We start from the raw sequence: 18,391 nt of genomic DNA on the forward strand, positions 1-18,391 counted from the left end.
TCATTATCTTAAAGAAAACTGATTCTCCCTCCCCTAGAAGCTGTCAAATGTTAATAGCCTCTCAGCTAGAGGTAGGACTTTGTTGCCAAATCCCTTTTCCAATCTGAGCTTTTCCCTGGCTTGAGCTTGCATAGGTCTTGTGCCTGTTGTCACATCACTATTGAGTTCATACGTACAACTGTCCCATCATGTCCAGAATCACTGATTCCTTGAAGTTACCTTTGGAGTTTATAATCTTCTTGCCCCACCTTATCAAGATTATCTCTGAGCATTGATAGGAGGGATGTGATATTGATGTCCTATAATTCTTTATGTTTAAATTTGATAATTCTCTGTGAATTGCCAAATATAGGTGGATAGTATGGTTTATAATATTTATATTTCTAGTTATCTTAATATCTTGGGTCTTTTATTATCTTTTTCTTTTAGCTAGTGTCCATTTTTGTACTCTGTGTCTCTTTGTCAGCAATGCAAGAAATATATCAATTTGTTATGTCTTAAAGAAGATTTAAGTTTATCATTTTTCTGCTTTCAACATTACTAATTTTTAACCTTGTTTTTAGGTATTTCCTTCCATATGTCTGGTTTTATATTTTCCTGAGAAAACCTTGTCTTAGTTAAGGTTTCTATTGCTGTGAAGAGACACCATGACTATGGTAACTCTTATAAAAGAAAACATTTCATTGGTGATGGCTATAGTTTAGAAGTTTAGTCCATTATCATTATGGTGGGATATGGTATCGTGCTAGAGAAGGAGCTGAGAGTTCTGCATCTTGCAGGCACTGGGTGTGGACTAAGCACATATGAGATCTCAAAGCCTGCCTTCGCAGTGACACACTTCCTCCAAAAAGGCCACACCTTCTTACAATGCCACTCCCTTTGGGGGCTAATTTCTTTCAAACCATAACAAGGTTACACATTATTTGAAAAATATTTTATTTTTTTACTAGTATGAACATTTATGCTATGTGGTTTCCTGAAACTAATTTTAATTACATTTCAAAGACAAAGTGCTTTCTTTTTATTTTTTAAATTGAATATATGTATAAATATCTTTTGTTATAAGTAAGAGGTTCAATTTCAATCAAAATCCTCTTCAACCTACCTAGCTTTTATAATTATGTTGTTTATTTATTATTTTAAATTTTTCTTGTTTTGTATTGTTTGAGAATTTCATACATGCATATAATGTGTTCCACTCCTATTCCTTCCCTTACAATGTGGGAAGACCCTAAAATAGTTTGACCACACAACTGCCACACACAGCTTTTGCCAGGCAACAACAGGACCCAGAAAGAGCCATGAGATGACCCCTAAGAGAAGATACATGACATTCCAAACATTCCCTATACTCCTAGACAAATGTCAGCCAATCAGGGTCCTCAACCCTGGAAATCCCCTCACCCCAACTTCTGCTATGATAAAATCCCCACCCTGCCTGGGCTCTTGGCTCTCTTCTCTCAGTGCTGAATCATACAGACAGTCCAAGCTCTGACTTTGAAAATAATGGCTCTTTGCTTTTACATAAGGGATTTGGTCTCTGTGGCAGTCTTTTGGAGGACCCAGAAATCTGGGCATAACAACAATTCTTCCCCTATCCCAGCCACTACTACTCTATGGTAGGTTTGTGGTGTGCAAGCTTGACCTGAAGTATGGTGAGAATGAGGCATCTGCAAGCTGCACATTACACTGTGTGGTGGATTTAACCTTTGCTAGTACAGACAAAAAAAAGAGGTTTCTAGGCTATACACTGCTTTGATAGAAGCATACACCCACTGCTTCTGAGAGTTGATGGTATACATGAATCCCAGATCTGGAGCTGGCAGTAATTTTACTGCCACTGTGTTGGGAAGCTGAGGTGGGCAGAAATTGCTACAGTTTAAAACAATACATTCACAATAAGACAGATTCAGATGGAATAAACCTCTAAATGGTTTACAATGTTTGTAAAAGTGTGCTACGCAGAGAAACCCTGTCTCGAAAAACAAGCAAACAAAAAAAGTACATAGACTTGGAAGTGAGAAAAAAAGTAATGTATGCAGTTATATAAAGAAATAGATGGTTTTAAAAAATAAAGTCTTTAAAGAGAAAGTAAAAGTAATATAAAAATAAGCCACGTAAAGATGGATATCACACAGAGAATCTGGATTGTTTTGTCTTTGGAATTTTTAACTGCAGAAAGACATTTGATTGTAAAGGCTGCTCAGTTAAACCAATTTGTATATTTTAAAGGGACCTTGACTTCAAAATTTGGGTCTAAGGGTATGTTGTTTTGGTAAGGAGGCTCTGCTTTTGTTTCCACAGAAAACAAGAGGCTATGGATTTGTGCCAGGTTAAGATACAACAGGTTTGACCATCCAAGACCCCATGAAACGTCTCCGATGACACCATGGCCCAGATGACTCAACATCCTGAATGGTTTCAAGGCAACTGGCTCAGACAATACAGCCTCACAGACTACCCCCACAATTCTAAAATTTTCTTTATGTCCCCATAAGAATACAGCACTCTCATCCAGCAAAAAGTAGCCTAGAAAACTAAGCCCACATTCCCAAAAATTAGATTATGGATGTTTGTCTTTGTTTAGATTGTTGGTTACAAATTGTTATTGGTCATAGTCAATATCTTTCTAAAAGAAGAAAGGGGGATATGATATACAAATATAGGTTATAGATATAATAGGATAAAAGAGTAGATTGTTGAACCTACTTTTAAAGAGCAACTTGTTTAAAATGTTTTACATTGCTATGGATTTTAGTTTACTGATACAAGTTTAAACTTTATTTTGTTTTATATATATATATATATATATATATATATATATATATATATATAACTCATTTGAGGTATTGTGTTTATGTAACTCATTTAATATGTAATAGATAATTAAAATAAAGATTACTAATTAGTGTTCTATGATAGTCAAACTTATAGTTAAGTTTTCTGGGTGTACATAGATATAATTCAATTAGGTAGGTAATCTTCAAACACTTCAAAGACCTACAGAATATGGCATTTAAACTATTTTAAAAATTTAGACTTTCTGGACAGTGAGACATGTCTGTTCCTGGCAGCACCAATTCACTTCAGAGAGGAGGATGAGCATGGAAGACATTCCATATGGAGTTTATCTTCTTCTCGGCAAAAATAGCCATTTGCACAAGAAACTGTTCTTGCCTGGACTGCTTGATTGACTGGAAATGCAGGACCCATAGGAAGGTGACCACTGAACTTTGCTTGGCAAATGGTCCTTCAGGTTCCTGCTTCATAGAGGAAACTGGCAGACATTCTACAGGACACAGAGAGAATTGACTGAGACTCTAGGCCTGTGGGCTGAAGACAGATGCCCCAATTACACAGAGGAACTTTGGATGACTGTCCAGGCTGCCAGCTGTCTCTGTCTACTCTTGCAAGATTCCTGAAAGCTGCTTGTGTCCTTCTCCTATTTCTCAGGTACTAATATATATATATATATATATATATATATATATATATATATATATATATATATATATATATATATATATCAAGGTCTTTGATATAGTTAAAGACTAGAGTTATAACTTAGTTATGATAAAAGATAAGTTAGATATGAAACCTTAGACTCACAAATATGGGATAGACAGGATATCTTCTTTAATTTTGCCAAATACAATAGACTAGTTATTGTAACTATAATTCTTGCTTGATAATTGTTGTTATATGTAATTTTACTATGTTAAAGTTAAAACCTTCCTTTTTGAATAAAAAAGAAAAGGAGAAGTGCTTTGGATATTGCTCTGTATAAATAAAACACTAATTGGCCAGTAGCCAAGCAGAAAGTATAGGCGGGACAAGCAGAGAAGAGAATTCTGGGGATAAGAAGGCTGAGACAGGAGATGCCATGCAGGGAGCAGCATATAACAGGCACACAGGTAAAGCCACGGAACATGTGGCAACATATAGATTAACAGAAATGAGCTGAGTTATGTGTAGGAGCCAGTCAGTGGTAGGCCTGAGCTAATTGCCAAGCAGTTTAATTAATATAAGCTTCTGAGTAATTATTTTATAAGCAATTTAGGGGTCTGTTGGGCTGGGCAGGACTGGAGGTAACTCCAGCTACAATCTCCTTCCAATTTCATGTGTTTTAAAAATCAGAGTGTTTCTTGTTTTTTTTTTTTCCTGTCTTCTTGTCTAGCAACAGTCCATTAGAATCAGTAAACATAATTTACATTGTTTCAATGAAACTATTTTATTTTTCAAGACATATTTTGTGACACAGCTCATGGTTCATCATTGTTCTTGGTAGATATTCCCTGTCTGCAAAGATTGTATTTTACTGTTTTCAGGGTAAGTTTTTTTTTTTTAATTCATTGGTGTTTGACCTGTATGTCTTTGTGAGTGGCTTAGATTGAGAAGAACGTGAATTACAGACAGTTGTGAGCTGCCATGTGGGTGCTGGGAATTGAACCCAGGTCCTCAGGAAGAGCAGCCAGTACTCTTAATCACTGAACCATCACTTCAGTCCCCAGGGCAAGTGTTTTATAAGTATTAAGCAGGTCTGATTCTGTTTTCCAATATTCTTCCTTCCTTCCTTCCTTCCTTCCTTCCTTCCTTCCTTCCTTCCTTCCTTCCTTCCTTCCTTCCTTCCTTCCTTCCTTTTACCCTTCCTTCCTTCCTTCCTTCCTTCCTTCCTTCCTTCCTTCCTTCCTTCCTTCCTTCCTTCCTTCCTTCCTTCCTTCCTTCCTTCCTTCCTTTCCTTTCCTTTCCGTCTGTCTGTCTTTCCTTATTTTGCATTCTAACCATAGTTTCTCCTCCCCCTCCCTGTTATCCTTCTAGTCCCTCCATCTGATCCCCCTTTACCTCACCTCCATGCCACCCACTCCTCCTCTGTTTCTATTCAGAAAAAGGCAGTCCTCCCATGGATATCAACAAAACATGGCATATCAAGTTGCATTAAGATTGAGCAACTCCCCTAATACTAAGGCTGGGCAAGGCAACCTAAAGGCCAGCAAAAGAGTCAGAGACAGCCTCTGCTACCACTTTTAGGAATCCCACAATAACACCAAGCTACACAAACATAACATGTTTAAAGAAGGCATGGGTCACTCCCATGCAGGCTCCCTGGTTGTCAGTTCAGTCTCTGAGATCTCCTATGAGCCAAGGTTAGTTGATTCTGTGGATTTTCTTGTGATGTCCTTCATACCTCTGGCTCCTTTCTTATATTCTTGATGATTGTTTTTCCCACTGATTCTGGGTTTCTTTTGAGATTTACTTCATTTTTAAAATTTTCCTTATTTGCATCTGTGTATGTGTATGCTGCATGTGTGGTAAGTGCAACTGCCCATGAAGGACAGGAGAGGATGTTGGAATCCTGGAGCTGAAGTTACAGGTAGTTGTGGGTCACATGACACAGTGCTGGGAACCAAGTTGTCTTACTATGGAGACATCTCTCACATCCCTCTAGTCCTCTAGTATTTTTATTTTTTGCCTCCTCAGAAAGGGATATTAAAGATTCTATGTATAAATGTGGAATTGCTTATTTCTCTTTTGAGTTCTATTCATTTCTGTTTTTGATATTTTTGAAACTCTGCTATTAATAGCACAGGAGAATTTTTTGAATTTGTGAATTCAGTGTACTATCATTATTCAGTTTTATAATTATTGTATGTCAACTTTTGCTGTTCTGAAATCTCCATTTTCATAATAAGAGAACCATCTCATGTAGTTTTCTTTTCATTTTTTTTCTGATGCTGAGAATCCAATACAGGGCTTCTTCTTGCATCAGTTTTGTTTGATTATGGTCTAAGTGTTCTATAGTTTTTCATTCTTTTGTCTAGGTATCATAAAATTTAAGTGAGATATTGTAGGAAACATGTTGTTAGGACTTGTATCTACCCTGTTTTTATAATTAATGAGTTTTCAACATTTATTTAATGGAATTATTGATCATTCCATGGTTTTATTTTAAGAATTTATTGTTATTTTAAATTATGTGTCTATGTCAGTGTATGACTCTGTGGTGATACATTCTGTACCCTAATAAACTTACTTGAGGATCAGAGGACAGAGGTAGCCACTAGATTAGACATAGAATCAAGGCAGTGGTGGCACACACCCTTAATCCTATCACTCAGGAGGCAGAGATCTGTCTGGATCTCTGTGAGTTCAATACTATACTAGAAATAGAGCCAGGTAGTGGTGGCACACATATTTAATCCTAGTACTGGGAAACACACACGCCTTTAATCCCAGGAAGTGACAGCAGGTTGAGGAAACAGGAACTAAAACAGTTCAGCAGAGACCCTTTCAGGTGAGGACTTGAAGGCTTTCGGTCTGAGGATTGATGGAAGCAGGATTGGCTGAGAAGTTGGTGAGGTGAGGTTGGCTGTGTCTTGCTCTGCTTCTCTAATCTTTTGGCTTTCACCCCAATATCTTGCTCTGGACATTTTATTATAGGACCATTAGAAATTTGAACAACATGGATATGTATATGCATCTGAATGTAGGTGCCTTTGGAGTACAGAGGAAGGCACTGGATCTTCTGGAACTGGACTTATAGGGAGTTGTGAGCCACCTGATGTACATATAGAACTAAGGTCTTTTGCAAGATCAATACACAGTTTTAACAACTGACCAATCTCTCTAGTCCCTCTTTGTGTTGTTTTAAAAAAGTATAACAAATCAATTGGTGTGTGTTTATGTGATCGTGTGTGTGTGTGTGTGTGTGTGTGTGTGCGCGCGCGCGCGCGCGCGCGCACAGTTATGCAGAGGTCACAATAGTGTGTAGGGTGTTCTCCACGATCACTTTCTTTTTTTTTGAAGCAGAGGTCTCTTCCTGAACTTTGAGTTAGCTTCTTTTCATCTAGGCTGGAGAGCAGCAGGCTCCAGCAATGCTGCTGTTTCATCATTCCTCAGAGCTAAGGTATAGATGTTTATGGGGAAGCCGGCCTTGTGTAGGTGCTGGCTATGAGCTCAAGCCTTCATCACTGTTAAGAGTTAAACTGGCTCTCTAAACTTAGTCTGTGGTTGCATTGTTGCTTTTCTGTTTATCTCTTTTGTTGTATTTATTATTATGTTTCCCATTCTTTCTTTTTCTGAGTTAAAAACTTCATAGTTAAAATAGCTTTAATATAAACATTAAAATTAATTAAAACAAATAGTATTACTATCATAAAATTTTAGTGGGTAACTGAGAGATTATAGTATTTACATGTAGTTTATCTTATTCTGCTAGTATAAATCATTAAAGGCTTTTCATTCTTAATGTAGAATCTTCAGTGTCTTACTAGGTTCTTAGATATTCCTACTGTGTAAGACTGTTGTCTTAAACATTATTGTAAACAGATGAATCTCTCCCGCCTGCCCATTCCCAAATTACTAGTCAGAGGCTTAATATTTTTTTACAAACTGTTTGGTCTATGGCTCAGGATTCTTGTTAGCTAGCTCTTTCATTTTAAATTAACTCATTTCTATTAATCTATGTAATGCCCCATGGCCGTGACATTACTGGTCTGCTGGCATGTTGCTACTTGGGTGGTAGACTGGGCCAGCTGCCCTTCTCTCTGTATCTTTCCTTGGATTTCCTGCCTGGCTATAACCTGCTTTGCCATAGGCCAGAGCAGCTTCTTTATTAACCAATGACAGTAACACATATTCACAGCATACAGAAAGACTATCCCACAGCAGATTATCACTTTATACATTGAAAATTTCACCAGACCATTTCATAATTTGACACCACTGATTGCACTATTTAATCAAGATAAAATTCACACAATATGTAGGTAAACTTTCAAAAATGTAATTTAGTGTACTCACAATGTTGCACAACTACCAACTTCTTCAGTAGAAAAAAAAAGCCTCATATTTTTTTAAATTAATTCATTAAATTACCCAGACAGTACTTCCTCACCATTCATATGAGCTAAAATGTTATTTTCCATTTTGTAGGTTTTCCTTTTATATTCACATTTATTAACTTATTCTTTAAAAATTTTATACATGCTTATAATCCATTCTTGTCACACTCACCCCTCCACCTTTTCATCTCCCTCTTACACCTACAATGCTATCTTATCAATGAAATTGTTTTCATGATGTTTATGAAGTCTAGTTGATGCAGTTTTCTATGATTGCTTGTACTTCAGTGTCAAATCTGAGATTCTACATAAAACACTGTCTACTCTCCTTAAAATATTCTAGAAAAAGTCAAATTTGTAGGCCAGTTTCACAAAGTGGTTCTAGAAAAAACAATTGCTTTCTTATGTAAACTGTTCTAAGTTATATTAAAAGATAAATTATTGAACTCATTTCAACAGTTACATTGATATTGGTACACAGACCAAATAATGCTTCCTCACGAAAAGATGTCATGTGAGCTGGAGATATGGCTCAGAGGTTAAGAGCAATGGACTGCTCTTGCAGAGGCCCAGGATTTGTTTTCTAGCACCCATATCAGTTGGCCCACAACTGCCTATAACTCCAGTGATCCTATTCTCTCTGGCCTCTGAGGGTAAATGCATAAATGTGGTCATCATAAATACATACAGACACATACATTTATGTATAAAAATAAATAAATCTTAAAAAAATAAAAATTTCTTGAGCCAAGTTCATTTATGTGGAAACATGCATCATAAATAAATTTGCATTATTCAGTGAAGTAGTTAATGAGTAGACAGTAAAATGCAAAGATATAACATAAAGAACTGGTTGGAATTCCCTTACACTGATAAGTTAGAGGACAAAAGACATTTGACCATTTATACATATGCATAAGAAAAACTTTGGTAAAAGATTAAACAACTATTTAGAATAAATAATTTTCTTTATAAAACCACTTTCCCCTGTTATTAAACATAGATTCTTTTCTTCATACAATATATCTTATTACAGTTTCCCCTTCCTCTACTCTTCCAAGTTTCTTCCCACTTCCCTTCCCATCTGGATGCACTCCTTTTTTTTGGTCTCTCATTGGAAAAGAACAGGCTCATTAGAAGAGAAGTGACATTTCATAACATCTACAACAAGCTTGACTAAATTTGAAAGGTTAGAAACATCCACATTTAAGTCAAGGACAAGATGGAGATGTATAATATCATCTATTGTTTAAACATGAAATACATAACAACAGTAGTGAAGCACTGAACCATATAAGAGGCAAGAATATCAAGAAAGAAAAAAAATAGATGGTATGAGTCTCTAATTGGAAAATTCCAACAGAATTATTTTATAAAATACTCAAATTAATCAGAAACCAGAAATCTGCTAAATACATCACTAAATCCCAAAACTTTGCCACATGAAACTAACAAACAAATAATATAAGCATAATAGCAAATAACTAAGGCTTATCCATAAATGAACACAACAACAATGTATAAAATCTTTTGGTAAGCAAATAAAAAAATAAACTTAGGGAAATGTAGTCAATAAATAAATCAGTACATTTGTTCAAAGAGAAATACCTAATGTGAAGATGTCATTTCTTAAATTGTTTACATATTTACTATCTAATGGCCAAAAAATTGTGTCCTGAACTTTATATATTGCAACTCCAACCTTAAACCATAGCCGAGAAAGTTCTGCCATATATAGGTCTTTAGGCAAGTCTTTAAGTCATTTTCTTGATAAGTACTATAGATTAAACAATCCTTATGCTCTCAGGCAAAATACAAATTTAAGGTCTTAGATAATTCCAGAAGAGAAATTATGGATGACTCCAATGTGAGAAAAATCATCAAATATGTTTGCCTTATTTATTACTAAACAAACATGCTAAGTGATTTATTCATTTATGTTGTTTCAAGTACATTTATGAACAGCAGGTTTAGTTCCAAAATATAAAATTTGAAAATAGTTATGGCATTTTGTTATAGCAATCAAAGGAGACTGATACAGTGCTTTTCACTCAGCATCCAATGTGGTGTCCAGACTTGGATTGTTGTTTATGAAACTTAACCTTGGAAAACATATGCAAAAGAATAAAAGAACAATATTAGTAACAGATAAATAGCTAAACTAAGAATCCTTAAAAAAGATTATCAACTGAATTAGTACTTGTATTTGGACAAGTGGTCATATTCCCTGAGATAAAGACAGGTCTGCAGCCTGTAACTGAAGAAGATAATAGAGTCAGTTGGAGGAAAATGTTAAAATTTCACTCTAGCCTTTTCCTTGTGTGACAATGAATCTGTCCTGCTTCACTGAAGGATCTGGGTCAGTGCCTTGGATTCTGTCAGTAATGTAGAGGTCATACTAAGACAGTGCAAAGGTTTGAATTGAGGCAGTATGATTCTAGAAGCTTATAACATCTTTATTTTACTAATAGTTATTTCTTGCTGAGAAATGGCCTTTAAAATAGTAGTATATCAAATGGTTGCAGGCTAGTCACATGATAGATAAAAATACTAAGATATCAAATATAAGAAATTTAATGTTTCATATATAAGAAGGGTAAGTAATCTTTCATAAAAAATAATACACAGACACATATTTCTTAGGGGTATAAATATATATGCTAATATAAATGGAGACAAAAAATTGTACAGCTCAGGTTATTCTAATTAAAAGAGTAGACAGAAGATTCTAAAATCCAATATTAACTAGCGAACAGAACCAAATTCATAGAGTCTTTTTCTCTTACACCCCCAACATCTATTCTGGGATACTGGCAGCTTCATCATCTGTATCTAGTGTCTGAATCTGATCCAAGGCTTGCAACTGGGAAACATCTTAGAGCATTCTTGGAGTTGATATTTTCAAGGAACCTTTAAAGAAGTCGCCAAGATGAACATTTCCACCCTCCACCGCCTTACATGCTGTGAATGCCCAATGCCATGCAACGGTGACAACCCACTCAAAAATCCAGAGTCCACCCAATGCTTTCATCACTGGGAAACCGCAGGTACAGTTGGCAATGCAAGATAGTAATGGCTTCTACCTCTTTGATTAGTGACTTTTTCAGAGGAGAAAAGTGACAGAAAGATTAAAGGTGATGACATTTAGAACTTTGCCCTTGTACTCTCTGTTACGTGTGAACAGAACCCCGCACTGTTCCTTCCCCGAACCCAATAGTAAGAGACTTCCGGTATGGCAGGCAGTCCCAACTTGAGCTCACATCTTCCTTGAAGTACTAAGGAGCAAATGAAGACTTTGATCTCAGGTTAGTGGACTCAGGTCAGCAAAGGAGAACGTTTTCTGAGGTTTACAAGAAATGAAGGATAAGATTTTTGAGTGAGAACTGAGGGAACACTCAACATAGCAACAGAGGGTAACACAGACCTTTGCCCTTGTTATCTACCCTCGGAGACCTTTGGATGGGGCTATTGGGGAGTCGGGCTTCAGGGAGGTAGGGACCTTGTTCTATGGTTTATGGTTTCAACTGAAGACTAAAATCTGTTTAGCCTCTATTGGCAGCTCTGGAATCCCCAGAAAGGATAGCTGGCTAGGGCCCTGCTTCATTTTTCTCTTAATGGTTTCTGATACAGCTTCAGAGGAGCTATAAATGGGAAATTCTGATTCCATAATGACCTTCAATGTAAATTCAAACGTGTTATGATGATTTTAGAGGCAAATTCAGTGATCATTTCCTATTTCATGGAACCTAGACCTGCTAGCACTTGCTCTTAGCTCTAGCCTGCCCTAGGCAGGGCTTCCAGGTGTCAATCAAACTCATATTTACTCTCTAATTTCCTTTAATGGGTTCTCAGGAGGGCACACTAACTGAGGCAAGAGCACAGTAGATTCTTAATACATTGCTGTTACAGAAGTTTGTAGATGCAAGCTTAGTTTAAAGACCAAGGTGGTCTCACCATTCTTCAGATGCACACAACATCTCATCCTCTCATCCCTAGGAGCCTGCATTACTTGCTCTTTGGTTTTTACTCCTTGACCAGAATCATCATGCCTCGTGGTCGTAAAAGTAAGCTCCGGGCCCGTGAGAGACGCCATCAAGCCCGAAGTGAAAGCAGGTCTATTAAAGAAGCTCAGGCTACTAAAACAGAAGAGAGAGATACCCCTTCCTCCTCTTCCCCCCTTCGTAGTAGTGATGTCCAGAGCTTCTCTGCTGCCAAGTCACTTGGCAAATCTAAGAAGTCTAAGAGGCCCACCACTGCTTCTATAAGTGCTCCATGCATCAAGTTGGATGAAGGTGCCAAGAACAAAGATGAGAAGAGATCAAGCACTTCCCGGGCACTGCCCTCAACTAGTTATTCATCTTCAACGCAGAGAGATGACCTTGCAGTTTCACTGGTGCTGTTCATGCTTCGAAAGTATAACAACAGGGAGCTAATAACAAAGGAAGACATACTAAAGCAGGTCATCCCACAGAGCAAAGAGAAGTTCCCCGAAGTTCTTAAGAAAGCCTCTGAGCTCATGGTGCTGGCCTTTGGTATTGATGTTAAGGAAACTGACCCAACCAGACACTGCTATGGCCTTGTCAGCATATTAAGTCCTATTGGTGATGAAATTATGCATGGTGAGGCAATAATGCCCAAAAGTGGCCTCTTGATGACAATCCTGTGTGTGATCTTCATGAATGGCAACTGTGTTAATGAGGAATATGTCTGGAAAGTGCTTAGTGAGATGGGGGTACATGCCGGAGTCAATCACTTCATCTATGGAAATGTCAAGAAGCTCATCACTAAAGACTTTGTGAGTGAGGGGTACCTGGAGTATCGGCGGGTACCCTACAGAGGTTCTCCAGGTTATCAGTTCTTGTGGGGTCCCCGGGCCCACTATGAAACCAGCAAAATGAGAGTCCTTGAGTTTCTGGCCAAGGTCTATAACACTGTTCCCAGTGCCTTCCCATCCTTGTATCAGGAGGCTGTGAGAGATGAGCAAGAGAAAAACCGAGCCAGATTTGCATCTATGATTCTTGTTGGTATCATAGCCAGTGCACAGTCCAGTGACAATTCTGGCAAGTCCTCGAACCAGCACTGAAGTCTAAAAATATTGCTTTCCATCACTTTTAAAGAGAACATTCAACCAACTGGTGGGATCCTGAGGTGATGTTGGAGAGAAAACAGTGCATCTCATATTTATAGCCTTACTCTACATGAATAACTTTCAGTTTAGCATTTCAAAGTTTTCAAAATTTACTTCTTTTAGCAACGTTGAGTTAGCGTCACCATCTAAGTATGTGACTGATATATGTCATACAATCAACATTGTTTATGATGCTTAATAGTTAAGAGTTTCGGTATTGAAAGCAAATTAAGAAAAATTCATCTTAGGTTAACTGAAACAAGAAAACATGGCATCAAAATAGGCATTTTCTTAGAATATAAAAAATTTCAATAAAATTGTTTACAACAAGAAAATGTAAAAACCATAATGGATGACGCACTCTTGGTTTTTCTGATTCCTGCTCTCCATTCTACAAAATAAAATAATTAAGCTTATGTATTTGGATGTGTTTCATTCATTCAACAATGTAGGAACATAAATTATAATACAGTTACCGTCTTAATCACTGACATTTTTATTCCCCAGAGAAACATTTACCAAACATCTGTTCTTTGTAAATAGGAATGATTTGTAGGGAGGAAGAAGACAGAGAAGGAAGAGGAGGAGTTGGAGTAGGAAGAGGAGGAAGAGGAGGAGGAGGAGGAGGAGGAGGAGGAGGAGGAGGAGGAGGACAAAACAATGTCAAGATGATGAATGAGTCACTGTTTTTAGACTTTTAGAGTCTAGGAGCCACTATTAAATAAGATGGCACTCTATTCTCTAACATAAACGACAAGTGCAAGGGAGGGTATGGAGTAGGTGTGAGAATTGGAGTACTTATAAAAGGAGTCACACACAAAACAAGACAATTTGGGGCCTAAGAAAACCTCAAACCTTTCCTAAGTGGAAGACAGAGCTCAGCTAAGCTGAGTATTGGATCAAAAGAAGGTGTGGAAGTGGTGATCAGGGCCTGGTCCCAAGTATGGTATGTCACAGATGTAAAAAAAAAAAAAAAAACTCTAGCTGGGCGGTAGTGGTGCATGCCTTTAATCCCAGCACTCTAGAGGCAAGAGGCAGATGGATCTCTGTGAGTTTGAGGCCAGCCTGGTCTACAAAGTGAGTTCCAGGAAAGGCGCAAAGCTACACAGAAAAATCCGGTCTCGAAAAAAAAAAAAAACCTCTAATAGAAAACTACTATTTGTAGTTAGTTTGAAATCTTGTATCAGCCCAAACTATTTCCACCACAGGTGAGATAGAAAGTGCCCCAACTCCCAGAGTAGATGAACACAGTAAAAGTAAACAGAACATGCGTTACAAATATAATATATTAATATTATATGTAACATATACTAGTACATATTATATAATTATATAGTATGTAATTATGTAAGTTATATATAATATATATCACATTTATTATATAATTATATTATGTTGTATGTTATATGTTATATGTCACATACATATGCAATAGTTAATATTACATATATGTATTTTTAATATACCATATATATTATATAATACACATGTATATTTAGACATATTTAGTGATATTATATAATACATATTATGGAGCCTGGCGGTGGTGGTGCACGCCTTTAATCCCAGCACTTGGGAGGCAGAGGCAGGTGGATCTCTGTGAGTTCGAGGCCAGCCTGGGCTACCAAGTGATTTCCAGGAAAGGCACAAAGCTGCATAGAGAAACCCTGTCTCGAAAAACCAAAAAAAAAAAAGAAGTTATAATACATATTATGTTATATATATATATATATATATATATATATATTATACATGATGTGTGTATATAAGAATGTGACATATATTTAAGAGTAAGCAAGTGCTATTAACCACATAGCAACCTCTCTAGGCCAAAGAATAGACATATTTAGACACATTGTCTCTGTTGTAATATTGAGAAATCAGATGATAGTTCTTTGATATATCACTGTGCTAGTGCTCTCTTGTCTGGACTGAAGGAGTTAGAATCCAATCCACTAGAATAGCATTTTATTAAGTCATCTCTAGTATAATTTGGTAAACTGTAAGGAGGGCTTAAGCATATGAGTTACATAAGTGAAACCAGAGATGATTTGGTGATTGGAAGGGAAAGAGGGAGAGAGGTAAGGAGTTGGGTTTGGTCACACATTCTAGGGGCATTAAATTGCACCCAGTCTTAGAGGATTCCTGTCTTAGTTTACATTGACTGTCAGCTTGACACAACTTAGAGTCATCTAAGAGAGGAACTGTCTAGATTAGACTTGCCTGTGTGTATGTCTGTGTGTGTGGGGGGGGGATTATCTTGATTTTTAATTAATATTGGAGGGCCCAAGTCTGGTGGGCAGCACCATTCACTAGGCAAGTGGTCCTGGCTTGTATGAGGAAGTTAGCTAAATATGAGCCTGCTTGTGAGACAAAACACAGCTTACCTTAATGTTTACATCAAACTCCTGATTGAGTTCTTATATTGACTTACCTCAACCACAAACTCTAATTCATAGCTGAAATAAGCCCTTTCTTCTCCCAAGTTACTTTGGTTGAAATATTTCATCATTACAACAAAGGGAAACTAGATTGATACCCCAATATCCAAAACAATCTTTCAACAGTGAAAGATTTACTGGTTTTTAGGGAATTTTCTTGCTAGCCAGAGAGCATATTATATATATATTTGATGTCTCATTTTATATTAATTATATATTGATGTCTCAGCACTCAAGGACATCTCTTATATTTAAAAAGAAAAAGGAAAAAGATACATCCCATCATAAACGGCAATATCATCTGGGGTCAAAATATCACAATAATAACTGCTGTTTTTTTACTAGTCTATGGGAGGTGCATTCTAAACATTATGTACAACAGTCCTGGAAAACAGGGCTTGTCAGAACCATTTTGATGAAGAAGTCAAGACTCATTTTGTTTGAGTGTACCCAGTTAATACACTTACCAGGCTTTTCTTTCAGGCCACCTACCAGCTCCCAAATCACGACACAGAGACATTATTAGTTTTGAATGTTCAGGCTAGCTTAGGCTCATTTCTGGCTAGCTCTTTTAACATAAATTAACCTGTTTAGCTTTATCTTCCTTTTTCTCAGATCTTTTTATTTTTCTTTATGTATGTCCTACTCTGTGTCTGCTGACTGGGGGCTGTGTAGATGGCCACAGGTATATTGTTTTCTTTCTCTCTCATTCTCATCTCTTTGTTCTCTCTATTTCTTCCTCTCTTGAGTCCATATTTCTCCTCCTATTTATTCTCTCTCCCTGCCAGCCTTGCCTATCCCTCTTCTGCCTAGCTATTGACCACTCAGCTTTTTATTAGACCAATCAGGTGCCTTAGTCAGGGAAGGTGAAACAGCAATACATCTTATCATAATTAAATAAATGCAGCATAAACAAATGTAGCCCACCTTCACAGAATTAAAGTAATATACCACAGCATAAACACATCTTTACACATTTAAAATAATATTCCACAACATTTCCACCTTTTTGTCTAAAGAAAAAGAAAGGGTTTTAATTTTAACATAGTAAAGCTATATACAACAAGAACAATTATTGTGTAAGGACTACATTTATAATGTTCAGTCCCTTTGAATTTGGCAAATTTAGAAAAACCACTCTATGATTTATTCTATCTTGATGAGTCCAAAGCTCTGTACCTAATTTACCTTCTATCACACCTAAGGAAAACTTCATCAAAGACCCTAAAAGGATGTAATATTACCTGAGTAAATAGTAATTGAAGTGCAAACCACTTTGAAACCTATAGAAACAACAAATATCTGGCTGCCTGGACAGCAACCCAAGGTTCCTCTGCAACACTACGGCATCCATCTTGGCTTAGAGGTCTAGAATATCTGGAAAACTTTTCTATAAAGCATGAATTTTGAAGGACTGTCCTGCCTTGTTTTCTCAAAGTTCGACAGTCTTTTTCCTTTATGTCCTGCTTGTCGAGTTTGTCCAGCATATTGTCAGCAGTCAAGGCAATGGCAGTTTTTTTGTCCAAATGGCTACCTTTGCTATAATGAAAGTAAATTCCATATGGCAGTTCTTTAATGCCCATCATCTTTTTATGAAGTACAATGATGCTGCCAGGAGCAAATATGTCTCACCATCAAGAAAAGCCCTATGTTAACAAAATATTTTAAATGTCATATTCTGTAGGTCTTTGAAGTGATTGAAGACCATCTATCTATCTAAAATATAACTCTGTATAATCTTGAAAAACATATATAACATAACTACAAGTTTGATTGATATAAATGACTAACTACTAACCTGTGTTTCTTAATTGTCTTAAATAGTTTATAATAATAAATTTCAAGAACTAGAACTTTACCTTACATCTTTTTTGTGTTTATTTTTTTTGAGACAGGGTTTCTCTGTAGCTTTGGAACCTGTCCTGGAACTTGCTCTGTAGACCAGGCTGGCCTCGAACTCACACAGATCCAACTGCCCTTGCCTCCAGAGTGCGGGGATGAAAGGTGTGCACCACCACTGCCTGGCTGCATCTTTAAATAAACTTCAGTGTACAATAACTTAAATAAGAGTATAAACACACACATATAACAAAAATAACTTTAAATTTATATCAATATACAAAAATACATACCAATGTAAAATATTAGAGACTAATAATTGTTTTATTCTATATTCCTATATCCCCACTAGATGATGACAAACATTAATAACCCAATGAATAACCAAAACCCACCCACCTTACCATTTGGGAACGGGGGTGTTGTGTTCTCTAGACTGCTTCCTGTTGTCTCTGGGTGAAGGCATCTTTTTAGGGAACCTGAGAAAATTGAAATAATGGTCAAGTCCTGGGAAAACTTGTTATAACATTTATTGTCCATTGTCAGTGCACTGGAAAAACAGATACTTTATCTGTGGTCCTGGATATAATAGTCAATGAGACTGGACCATCTCAGCAGTAGCCTCCCAGCTGTTATGGACACAGAACTCTGAGAAAACTGGAACAGAGGCACTCTAAGAGGCTGGATCATCTGGGCCACCCATTTTCATTGGTTTCTGGGCCACTTTCTCTGAAAACAAACCAACTTTCAAAAGAAAACATACATATGGACTGTGCATTGTACACAAGCCAGTCAAAGATAATTTTTTTGTTTTATGTTTGAGTAGGTAAAATATATGTTACCTGTCTTTTAGTTTTATAGGTTTATTTCTTTATATCTGTAGCCAGGATTTTCAGATTGTTTCCCCTGATCAAACCTAATCACTATCAACCTTGAATGAATTCACAGACTTTCATTTTCTGTGGAAACAAAAGCATAAACTCTTCCCCAAACCAATGCATTTTTTTATTTCCATTTTAAAGTTAAAGAATTCCTTAAGTATCTAGGCTGGTTTAATTCAGCAGTCCCTTTCACAATCCCATGACTCTCAGCAGTTGTTTTTCACTCATCAGCATAAAAAAAAATCAAAATTAACACAACAC

The 18,391-nt window shown here is 36.7% G+C and overlaps 1 protein-coding gene across 2 annotated transcripts; it reads left to right on the forward strand.

The window, feature by feature from the left end:
* The first annotated feature begins 11,044 nt into the window (after positions 1-11,044).
* On the forward strand, positions 11,045-13,385 carry LOC102914783 (melanoma-associated antigen B18-like). Of its 2 annotated transcripts, none has more exons than XM_016009322.3 (2): positions 11,045-11,146; positions 11,838-13,385. In XM_016009322.3, exon 2 carries the CDS (start codon positions 11,887-11,889, stop codon positions 12,922-12,924), a length of 1,038 nt encoding a protein of 345 aa, XP_015864808.1. In that variant the 5' UTR covers positions 11,045-11,146; positions 11,838-11,886; the 3' UTR covers positions 12,925-13,385. The 2 variants fall into 2 exon arrangements, with proteins under 2 accessions (XP_015864808.1, XP_076417724.1); XM_076561609.1 differs by having other exon boundaries at positions 11,057-11,146; positions 11,880-13,385.
* The last annotated feature ends 5,006 nt before the right edge of the window (positions 13,386-18,391 follow it).

The sequence above is a fragment of the Peromyscus maniculatus genome, chromosome X (assembly GCF_049852395.1).
Source record: "Peromyscus maniculatus bairdii isolate BWxNUB_F1_BW_parent chromosome X, HU_Pman_BW_mat_3.1, whole genome shotgun sequence".
NCBI lineage: Eukaryota > Metazoa > Chordata > Mammalia > Rodentia > Cricetidae > Peromyscus > Peromyscus maniculatus.